At 38.2% G+C, this 12302-nt stretch overlaps 1 protein-coding gene across 3 annotated transcripts in view; it reads right to left on the bottom strand.

Annotated features, from left to right (window-relative positions):
• The window catches only part of ADAMTSL1 (ADAMTS like 1), a 900799-nt gene that overhangs the window by 649757 nt on the left and 238740 nt on the right, over positions 1-12302 (bottom strand). For all 3 annotated transcript variants that reach the window (XM_036331231.1, XM_036331234.1, XM_036331232.1), the window contains exon 2: positions 4066-4185. In XM_036331231.1, the coding sequence (XP_036187124.1) occupies positions 4066-4185 (120 nt within the window). The remainder of the gene's footprint in view (positions 1-4065; positions 4186-12302) is intronic.

Genomic DNA, 12302 nt, shown 5'->3' with positions numbered 1-12302 from the left:
AAATCTTCTCAACACACTGCTACTTGTATTTATATCCACTCAATACTCCACAGTAGTAGCCAACAGAGAAGTATAATTAAGCTAATTAAATTATTATTTTTTCAGATCTTATCAGTTAAATTCTAATGTTTCCTTTCCATTGGCAGGGTTAAAGAGGAAGTTAGTGGACACCTTGAAAACATATGGAAATAGTTATATTCCATTTTACATCATTGTATGTGTGTTGGGTGAACTAATTTTTCAGTTCATGGAAATAATACTTACCCCCAACCTTCCTCAACCCCTGCCAAACTGAAGGGAGAAAAAAATGGATCGAAAGCAGAATCATTCCTAATAAATTGCATGTTTTGTTTTAGTTGAGCTTCAGAAAATTACTGACTTGACCTAGAGAACAAGCTCTATCTTTTCACAGGCAATCTTTAAAAACAAGCATTTCTGGGGATCCTGCCTGAAAGTTCACCTCTCTTCCACAAAGGACACCTCTATGTCACCAGTCATTAAAACGACCATTCTACCTTCAATTGGAATAAATATTTAAATAACTTTTCTTTTCTACCAAGGTACAATAGTGGCTTAAATAACCGGTTTGTGAACCACAAAGCTATTGGCAAATGAGGTTTGCACTAATTACATACTGAAGAAACTCCTCATTCTGTAATGACTTTCATGTTAATTATTATCCTGATTGTGTATCTGGCTGACAACCAAAAACAACTGTGATCTGTTCCTGGACTATTCCAAGAATGAATAGCAGCCTTTGACAAACATCCTATTTCTGTAAACAATGCAAACCATATACATGCAGAGTTTCGCAATGATTCCAAGTTTAGCTGCCTGCTGTGGATCCCAGACAAATGGCTCACTTGGATTGCTGTTCAGAGTGTGGTGAATGAATGGAATTAGCCCTCTGAGAGGAAGCTAACTAGAAAGTTTCTGAATGCAATGCAAAAGTTAATTGTGCCAAAAGGCCCTAATTGAGAGGGAGTTGAGGAAATGTTACTTAAAGGTCAAAAATCAGCCCCCTCTCCCAAATTAAATGTTTAGGTGAAAGAGGTTCACAAATAAGTTAGGATGTTCTGTTTTACAAAAATTATTTGAAAGAACAAAGGCTATAAAGGAGAAAAATTTTAAAAAGAAAATAACAATAGTTTTACCCAGAAATGTGACAAGATGTATTCTGCAGTTAATGTTACTTCTGTTCAAAAAGTTATATGTATTGGGGATAAATTTGTTAGTTCCACAATTACAAATTTACATTCTTTACTATAAACTTACACACTGACTTAAAAGGAGAGAATGAAGATAATCCCCAATGTTCTTTCCTCACCTCATTAAAACCACGATATTTGTACCATCCTATCTAATAAAAGACAAAAAGGGTAATTGACCATACCTTCACTATGCTTCCCATTGGCTAATCAGGGCAATATGCAAATTAACCGCCAACGAAGATGGTGGTTAATTTGCATACTAGGCTCCAAGCAGTGGAGAGAGGCCAAACATGCCCGAAGCCTGCCGAGCAGCGAGGCCTCACGCCCCGGGATCAGCGGAGCCGGCCGGAGCCCAGCCAGAGCGAAGGCCTGGGTCCTGGGTGCCAGAGGAAAACTGGTGCCAGCAGCCAAGGGAAGGGAAGGCGTATTGCACAAATCTCTTCGTGCAACAGGCCTCTAGTTTAAACAATAATTTGCATTTAGAAGGATTTTCACATTTATAAGGCCCCTTTCATGCATAGTCAGTGTTTTCAACATAAAATACTAACAACAGAGCAATAGTGGTAGAGAATAGTCACAGTGTTGTTGTTTTTTCCCTCAACAAACACTTAACACAACTGAGTGTTTGTTACTTCCAAGGACAGGACTAGATGCTTGGGAGGTGAGAATCAACATGTATCCCCACCTCAAGGAGCAGTGCTATTAAGTCCAGTAGGAGAGGCGAAATAAGTGCATAAATGTTTAGGATACTAGAGAGGACTTACTTGAAAGCAGACAGAATTGTACAAACAGATTATGTTGCTCAACTATTTTTCCTCTCACCCACCTGTGCTTGCCAAGTGGTGTTTGTGACCTATACCAGGAAGCTCTCTGGAGGATTCTCCCATTCTGCTACAGAGCCTCCTCCCAATAGAGCAGAAACTCACAAATAAGAGGCACAAAAGGAATTTCCACTTTCCTGGCTACTAATGCAAGTAACAACTCATGTTTAAATTCTTTACCTTAGACAAATACAGAGATGATGGTGATTTCATCTTTTCATGTCTAGAACATAAAGTTACACTTTCAAAGTTTTATGTCCTCTGGCCCAAATGAAGTGCTCAGAGAGAGAAAGACACACCTTACACAGAAATTGTTAGGATTTCACAAATGTATTATGAGACTGAATTAGCTTCTGGTATTTAGGAAGCTTTGATCTTTTCTTTTTCCCCTCACATTTTCTCATATAACCCAGGTTCTGACAGTTTTGGTAGGCAATTCCTCTTTCAGGTTTAATGCTTCAGTCTACTCCCTGACTCATGACTTCAATAGGTTTCAGGAAATTCAGCAGCACGCACCCTTTTTATTATGATGTAAATCAATGTAATGCCATGTAATGACAATGTTCATGACACTTTCAATGCTTGTCAAGTGACAAAAATTGTTTTTAGTGACACCACTATAACAATTCCATTATGTTCATAATGAGTTCATACTATCCAATTTCCTTTACAGTATAAATTAGTATAAATTATGTAATAATTAGACTTGCTTATGAAGTGTGAACACAGTATCCACGTAGCGGCACTTTCCAGGACTTTGAATAAACCAAATCCAAAATCAGCTAACATATTGCAGATTTTGCATAATATCAGATGGGACAAAATTAAAATACACCTACAAAATATTGTTCACAGAAAGGAGGAATAAAATTTAGGTGGCAATGTGTGTGTACCAGAGTAGATCACACACACACACAAATTAAAAGCTTAAGCAAACAACAAAGTTTAAAAGGTATGCTCTGCATATTCAGATTTTTCTGATAAACACACACACACACACACACACACACACACACCTATGAAAATTAATTATAGTTCCCTTGGAACCTTTGCCCCTGTTCCTGCCTATACTGGGGCACAAGCTCTGAGAAGGACTTGGATGTCCATCATAGAGAGGATGGGAATGACAAAAGCAATAAGAGGTGGTCTGTGAGTGGCTTGGGAAGCTAATTTACTCAATGTCTGCAAGAGAAGTGTATGAGACAAATATGCAAACACACTCTTTTAGGAGGACTATAAGGAGGCAGAGTAGAGGAGGCAGAAATAAAGACACGTATGTTTGCTAAGGCATTCTCTTCTGTGATCCAAGACAAGAAATCCATTGTCTTGTGCACACAGCATCCTCTAATTACAATGTGAGTCCTTCTGAGCACAAGGTCAGCATCATGAAGAGCCACATTTAGAACCTTCTGAAGTCACCAATCCAATTCTCACATAAAGTACAATCACCAATCATAGTTTGATTTGCAAGCAAAAGGAACCTGCATCTTGACCTCTCCTGTCAATGATACTGCTTGTTTTCACTTAAGAGATCATTTTTCTAGACTTTTCCTCCTCAAAACCACCACCAGAGAAACAAACTTTCATAAAATAAATATGACTAACACTTTGAAGTAAAAATATCCACAAAGAAGCTAGGATTGGAAGATGGTGGAATTTCCATTGACCCATAAAATAACTTGGGCTTTAAATATAAACCTCCTTTTTTCTTCACTCATTTAAATTACTACCATTTCATGTTTGGACTGGCTGGCAAAACATCAGTTATTTTCATGTGAATCCTCCACATGCTGCCCCAAACAAACTTGAACGCTTGAGTAGGATGTTTGAAGCTTGCCAGACACAGAGAAAGTCAGAAAGGTGTCCCGTACAGTCTGTCCACTGCCCTACCACTTTGCTTCCCTTTCCTTCTCACAGATACGAGAAAATACCAGCCAATCCTCTTCAGATTTGCTAAAACCAACAACCATGGCAAGTGAGAATTAGCAACTGAACTTCTGTGTTTCTAAGAATACATAGGAGAGACACTGTACCGGGTCTTCAGTTCTGTGACCGTTCAGGAGGTCAGACAGGAAATCTTCATAATATTGCACTCTTCCAACCAGTGGAAATTCCCTCAGGAAAACAAGCCCTTCATGTTGGTCTCCACATACCTAGAGAGATAAGATAGCTGAGTTAAGCCTTCAGACAGAGCCTGGAGGGAGGGGGCACAGAGGAATTAATGTCTCTGAGTTGTAGAAACTTCTTGGATTCATTTCAAGTCTGATTAGAGCAATCAAAAACAACGTGCACAAATACATATTAATGTGAGAGCCACTAAAAAATTCTGACATGTGGCTAAGCCTTGACTGAATGCCAGAAAGTCCCCTGCTAAGTTGGTGCCTCTTAATTGACTGGTGCACATGGTGATTATAGCTTATCTTTGTGGCCAGCTCCAGTGTGGTCAGGCTCCAAGACTCATCCCATTGGGTTACTCATCTGTATGTTTGTGTCACATCAGGGTCTTGGATCCACAGGGATCTATTCCTAGCCCCACAGATCTGAGTCCCATCGATCTGAGCATCAGGTGGATCCTGATGTCCTATTAAATATCTAGGACAGGATATGTGGAGTAGGAGCTGGCCTGAGCCCAGGACTGACTTCCTGAGTTAATCAAGTGCTTTAGAACCAAGATGCACTTGAGCTACTCTGGAGGGAGGTACTGGAGAACTTTTATCTAGAGCTTATCACATACCAGGTTCTTTACACTTGCTATCTTGCACCAGGCCCAGGAGGTGTCTGTTATTAGCCACACTTTACAAATTAGGAACTGGAGGCACAACGGGTTTCGGGAATCTGCCAAGTTAGTAAGTGTTGAAATCAGGACTCAAATACAGGACTGACTCTAAAACCCTTTTCTTTTAATTATATTGCTTTACTACTGAACTACTCAGACCTCCTCTGGTGTAGGATAAACTATTAAATAACTCCTATAAATTCAAAGAATAATCAATTCACCCAGGACTGATAGCATTATTGGATTGCTGAGAAAATATGAAGTAATATATGCAAAGTACTTAGTGAAGTGACTCGCATATAGTAAGCATTCAATAAACAGCCATCATTAACAAAAGCACATGCTGCTCAAGGAAAAATCTACACATTTAACATACATGAAGTACTTGGATATTTACATTCGTAATAGATATTATAAATGGGTATTATATTACCTTCACATTATCTTTATATTGTTTTAACTTTCAACTTTTATACAATTTTAATTTTATAACTTTATATGGTACTAGTGGCCCAGTGCATGAAATTCGTGCATGGAAGGGGTGTCCCTCAGCTGGACCTGCACCCTCTCCAATCTGGGACCCCTTGGGGATTAGCCTAAACCGGCAGTCAGACATCCTTCTTGCAATCCAGGGCTGATTGCCCCTAACCACTGCCTGCCTGATCACCCCTAACCACTCTGCCTGCTGGCCTTCTCGCCCCCAGCTGTCCCCCTTTGCCAGCCCAATCACCTCCAACTGCCCCCCATAGGCCTCCTTGCCTCCCAACTGCCCCCCCACGCCAGCCTGCTCACCCCCAACTGCTCCCCCTGCTGTCCTGCTCACCCCCAACTGCCCCCACCCCACTGGCCTGATTGCCCCCAACTGCCCCCCACTGCCGGCCTGCTTTCCCCCAACTGCCCCCCTCCCCTCCTGGCCTGATCACCCCTAACCGCCTCTGCCTCGGCCCCACCACCATGGTTTTGTCCAAAAGGACATCTGGAAGGTCTCCCAGTCTAATTAGCATATTACCCTTTTATTAGTATAGATCAGTAATATCTGTAATGACTACGGGTATATTTATCACATTAATTTGTACTGTCTTGAAAGTCTGCAATAATCCACAATAATGAAAATCATTTTAAGCCCTAAGTCTTTTGAAAACAATGATAATTTTCTTTAATTCATATGTAAATGGCCTCTGCTGATAGATATACAGTATGCTCTGCATCATTGTAGTAGATAGAATCTTGGACCCATTTTCTCCCAGATATTATTACATTTACTGAGTTGTTGACTTCAAGATAGGGTTAGTTTCCTCTGTTATCCAGGTGAGACTAATATAATCACATGTGGCCTTAAAAGCAGAAATTTCAACGAGATGAGGGCAAAAGAGTAAGTCAGGGAGATTCATATAATGAGAAAGACGTGAATTGCCATGTCGTTGGCTTGAAGATGGAGTTGGGCATGTGGAAATGTGAGAGGAAAATGAGTTCTGCCAATGAGTGAGGGGTAGAAGACCTGAGGCCCAGTTGAGAACTATAGCTTAGGCCATTAACTGGCTTTTAGCCCAATAAGACTCTGAGAAGAGAATCTAGCCATGCCTTGACAGAGTTTTGACTTACAGAAATAGTGAGATAATACTCTTGTATTGTTTTAAGCCATTAAATCTGTGGTAATCATGGCAGCAACAGAAAACTTACATAATCACCAAGAGGCAGGGTAACAGAGGTTAGCTCATTTCTTCTCCTACATTAAGTTTCCTAAGGATTGACCAGCACTAAACAACTAAAGGTAGAATTTGCAAGAACTAATTCTTGGAAATGTATCCCTTTAGCTAACCTAACTTAATCCTGTTACATTTGAAATTAACTTTCTCTTACTTCTTTCTCATCAAAGTCAATCATCCCTGGATTCTATAGTTAAATACACCTCACGACCTGTCTAGACCGTGTTACTTCTCTGCTCAGAAACTTCCAGGGTTTCCCTTCCTGCAGAGTGCATTCTAAATTCAGGGGCTCAGTGGTCAAACCACCCACAGCTCTTCCAGTCCTAAATAAGGAGTAGTTGCACTTGTGGAACTCTGAAAATGACCAAGAACTGAGTTTAAAGTGACCTGGAATCACTGTGTTTTAATTTATTGTTTTCAAAAGAACTAATGTGTGGTGATTGCTACTGAATCTCACATTTTATGAATCATTTCTCCAAAAATCCTAGGCTATTCTGAATTCTAACTTTATTAGTCAAAATGGTGGCTATCTTTAGTCATCCAGTGCTGGAGTTCTTAAAAGTGTCAGTCTGAAAAACAGATTAATAAACTTAGATGCGCTTTCTTTGTGAAAACTTTTGTGACAAGGGAAACTTCTTTTGTTGAATTAATTAGAGACACAGACAAAAATGACTCAAATCTCTTCCAGAAGAGACAGTAAGATGTCAAATATAAGGAATATATACTTTAATTCTCAATCATACTATGTATTTGCTTTAAAAAATATTTTTCTGCCTTTTGTTTTTGCCAAGAATGTTGACATAAATCTCACAATTCTCACCAACATGCTTAATTTATCAAATATATGTGTGTGGCATCAAGGCAGAAGGTTTTAATTAAACTAAAATTCAATTTAATCCTGAGAACAGATAAGAATGTGGAAGTTAAATGAATGTAAGTATAACCATTTTACCCCTGTACGTATCTTGTCTGTTTCTAATTTAATTTTTATCCATGAACACTATTACTAATTAGGCAATTTAAAATATCCAAGTTGCTTTGGTCAATATTACATTAATTTTGAATATCTATATTTATCAACCAGGAATAGTACCTATATTTTGAAACACTGTTATAATGAAGGAGCGATATCAAGATACATAAATATATAAATCTTATACTTCTACCTCAAGCTGCTTTTAAAAACTATTTAAATCCAAAGTAGTACTTTTACTTATTCATTCTTTTATTTACTCCTATGTATACACATTTACTCAAGTACTATCAATCGCCAGGAGCTTCAGTATAGGACATATTTCTACGTGCTCACCAAAAGCCATCATTTTTTTCATCATCTTTGGTGTACACCTAGAGTACATTTCTAACACGCCTTGACAGTTAAGGTGTTCAAGACTGAGTGTTAGCTGGTGGGAGTAACTGGTACTACTACCAGGCCTGTCCCATAAAACTCTTCCACATCCCTTCCTCCATGCTCTTTTGCCCCCAGGTCTGTTTGGAATAAAGAAAGCCTCAGGGAAATCCTGGAATCAATTGTTAAAGGTAGAAGAGGCTCCATTAGCTTGGCTCCCTGAATAACTGCACACAGGAAAGCCATCCCATGACTTATTCATTTACCTAATACTGTTGAGTGATCAAGAAGTAACAGCCTTCCAAAAAAAAAGCAATAGTGTGGAGTGCATGAGAACAAGTGATGGGAACTGAATTTGCATAGTGGGAGGAGCTATATGATGAATCCTGGTCACTGAAATACTTAAACCAGTCTTGCTTAGACTTGTGACTTTGGAAGAATACTCTGATGTTTCTGAGGCAGTAAAATTGGAGATGAGGTGGCTGGTTTTCAGATCACTGTAATTATTCAGATGAGAACTTATGAAAATCCTAGGGCAGGGGTGGGCAACCTTTTTGTGAGCATGTGCCAAAACCAGCAAAATCTCTGACTCAAAATTCTTCTGCGTGCCAACCCTAAGTTTTTGAGAACATGTTACGCCTACTTGATATCTCTTAAGGTGTACGTATGTGAAGAACCTTGAAGAAATAATAAAATTCATTCAAGTGACAAAAACACAGTATATGATGATGAAAAATACATTTTTTAATGTATACATGTACAGTGATAGTCCGACAGAAAACTTTATGACTCCGTTTGGTATTATCAGTGGGACTTTTGCTGCTGCATCACTGATGACAGAGATTTTACATCAGGTTTATATTTCGTGACCTTCAGAGATATGCACGAGCTACTACTTTCATCCGTCAGGCTACTCCTATTACGAGACTTAACAAAATTCATCACTGAGAACAAAGATTCACAAGAGTATGTGGATGAAACCAAAACACTGGTCGGATCTAGGAAGGCAGGGAGAGTTAAGGCAGAGGCATAGAAATTGCTCTTCCCCTCTCTCGTCAATCCATGTCTATCATCTTTAAGATAACTTGTTATGTAAAATTATTTATTTATCTAAGATGCACCTACACTGAATTTATCTGAAAAATAAAAAAGTTGATATTAAGAAAAAAATTGTAAATGGAAGATTATAAGAGAGGGTTTCGTGTGCCAGGGGTTGCCCACCCCTGCCCTAGGGGCTGACAGGGAAGAAAAAATCATAAGATTTGGTGGCCAAATGAATGCAGGGGATAAGTCTCAGGCTATGTCTATATTGTCTGCCCTGATTTGAGAAGAAGAGCAAAGTGAACAGTAGTATATTCAACAAAATAGAAAGTATAGGAGGAGGGTCAAATATATGGGTTAGAGGAGGAGTTTGGTTCCAGAGAAGTGGAGTCTGAGATGCCTTGGGCAGAGAAAGATGAGTTTCATGCATATGAAAGAAACTAATGTGGAGGTGATATGTAAGTGTTGACATCACATGGGAAGTAGATGATATTTGGCATGAATAAGTTTGCTGAGGAAAAGAAAGAAAAATGAGAAGATATGGGAGCTGAGATAAGAACCCTGGGGAGCACTGATGTTTAACACATAACATGGAGCCATCTCTTATGGCCCATTTATGCCAATGGAACATATTAACAAGGAGAACCCAGACTTACACTTATTTTCATCAGTTTTAGCCTTCCTTTTACTGTTTTTCTATGAAAATACATTAATGACAGCATTATATCAAATTTATTACAAATAGTTCCTTGAAGACAGAAACCACAGCTCATTGGGCTATCAAGTCCCAGCCTCTGAATTCAACTAAACTTTGACTAAAACTTGAAATTTTCCATGATAACGCAGATTCAAAAACTTCTTTTTCCTGGTTTCTTGACTTTTGTGTTGAAAAACATGGTTACTTTATATTTGATATGTCAAACTTCCCTTGCAGTTATATGGTACTTAGTATATCATAAAGATGCATTAAAACCAGCACTCCATCATTGTGTCTTTTGGTTTGGTAGGTTACTTTTGCAGACAGCAAAACAGATATATGAAAACTAGTGGAATTTTGTACATGGCCAGTGGCTATTAGGGACCAGAGACAATGTCTCTTAAAAACTCAAATCTCTGCTGAATTCAAACCTGAATATTCATCCACAGGAACAGGGCAAAAATCAAGTAATCATTACTGAGATACCTATCTGCTCCTATAGGATTTTTAGACTCAGAAGGGCTGCTCTCCAAGAATCACTGACCGATGTGCTAGAATTTATACCTGTGATGAAGATTGCTTCTCCAATTATAGTCTGATTTCCTGCTTCAACCAGTGATCCTCTTTCTGATCGTAGGCACAACAAAATGCTCCTTAGAGAACCCAGAAATAAAAAAATACCTGTTCTCAGAATAAATCTCATGAGCTCCAGGAAGGCATGGAAGCAAGTTATTGTAGTATATGTTCTCTCTAATGGAGCAGAGTGATCAGCCATATAGAGATTTTGGAGAGATTTTGTATGTAAGCACAGGAAACAAGGGAATCTTTCAAATAACTTTCTATTCTCTACCCCATTAGCAGGAAAAGGTACTTTAAAACTAAATCTAAAATAAAACTAAAAACTAAAAAAAAAAAAAAAGTCACTAAATAATAAGAAAAGCCTTTGCATTTGGCCTTGGGGAGAGTGAGAATCTCAAACTATGTCTATAATACTATGCCTTCCACTTCACACTGGCTCCTTCCTTGATCTGACTTTCAGTGGCTTCAGAGATTACTGGTTAGGATTCTGATGCACCTGCTCACAATGAAGTTGTTTGGGGCAATAAAGGAGAAAAATACTCCTTCAGAATCTCCTACTTCTTACAAGTTTGCTCTGTGACTAAAATTTGGAAAGTTAAAATACGAAGCAATGGGTTCACATTTTGGAATCTCAGCCATTATTAAGGAAAAGTCATGATTTTTATAGAAATTGTAATGCCAAGATGGGAGTGGGTCATAGCTGGAGCTTTCAAGCAGCTACAATGTTCTTATAACTCTGGGTGAGGCGACCATTGACTGCCAGGAAGTGTGAAAAGGCTGTAGAAATAATAGAAACTTAAACATAACAAATACGCCTTCAAATAATCAGTTCATTGTTCTTTGTTCTTCATTTAGTTTTTCCGTGAAACTGAAATGCAGCCAAGCTATGTGCTCTAGGTAGGATTTCGGTTTTGATATTACTTACAAAGCGTCTTGCTGAAAATCACATCATTAATTTTTTTTAGGATTTTGAAAGGTTTATTTATACCCCTATTTTGGTTCACAGTTTACTAAGAACTAAGATACTAAAACTGCAAATGCTCATGAGATTTGAAAAATGATTTTAACAACCTAAATAACTGGCCACTGTGCTATCTGCATATAAACCTATATTTAAATACCAGTGAAAGTGAAATGATTGATGTCAGGGTTATGAGTTCAAGGGCACACTCAAATGTTTATTGAGTAAATAGCTGAATATAAAGTTTTCTGGAGCAAAAAGCAAAAATCTCTAGCTCCAGTTCTAAGAATTGCTACTAATAAGAGGAAATTATGAGAACTTACATGGATTCAAACAGCTATGTAGTCCTGACATTCAATATCTTCTGATCCTAACAATCAAAGTGACTCAGAAACCAAAGGAAGGAAGAGAAAAATAAGTTTCCAAAGTGAAAGCACAAGTAACTTCTGGTTTGAAGGAATGCATGCCGAAGGATCAATATACTATCATTAGCCCTTAAAATATTGATATGCTAAGCCAAAGCTGAGAATTGTCCCAAATGAAATTTAAAAAATTATCTAAATCAATTAAAGATAGAGTCTAAATGAAAATAATAAATATAGATATTTTTTACTTTACTAAACGTCCTGACATTTGGCAGCAACAATGACTTGGCCTAATGTTAGTAAATTATATTTGGCAATAAAAAAGGGTCTCTGGTTTTTGGAAGGGAATTAATCATATAATAGCCTGTTCCTGGTAGAACTATTTTAATGAACCCAAATGCTACGAAAAAAACAAAATGCCAGTTTACTCTCAGTAACCCAGTCACCTCATCCTGCTTGGAATATTTTAATGTAGAGAGATGGGGAAACAAGTGAACAGCATTTCAGTTGTAAATGACAGGAAAAAAATATGAGCATCTAATCTGATCAAAGAAATTTCTTCGTAATGGAGAAAGACAAGTATTTCAGAGCTTTATGAGAATAAGTATCAAAACAATATTTATAAATGTCTCCAAACTCACAGTCACCAGTCAGAAGAGGTTCAATCAGCTTCGCACGCTTGAGAATCAGCAGATCGGTCTGCACGCATTCACAAATTTAGAGAGATCTAGGACGCAGATTCTCTGAATAAACTGCTTCCAGTGTTGAACGGGCCCCCTTAGGAGACTATCTGCTTA

The sequence above is a fragment of the Myotis myotis genome, unplaced genomic scaffold (genome assembly GCF_014108235.1).
Source record: "Myotis myotis isolate mMyoMyo1 unplaced genomic scaffold, mMyoMyo1.p scaffold_m19_p_12, whole genome shotgun sequence".
Classification (NCBI taxonomy): Eukaryota; Metazoa; Chordata; class Mammalia; order Chiroptera; family Vespertilionidae; genus Myotis; species Myotis myotis.
The sequence above is the reverse complement of the archived record's forward strand: the minus strand, read 5'-3'. Positions and strand labels throughout refer to the sequence as shown.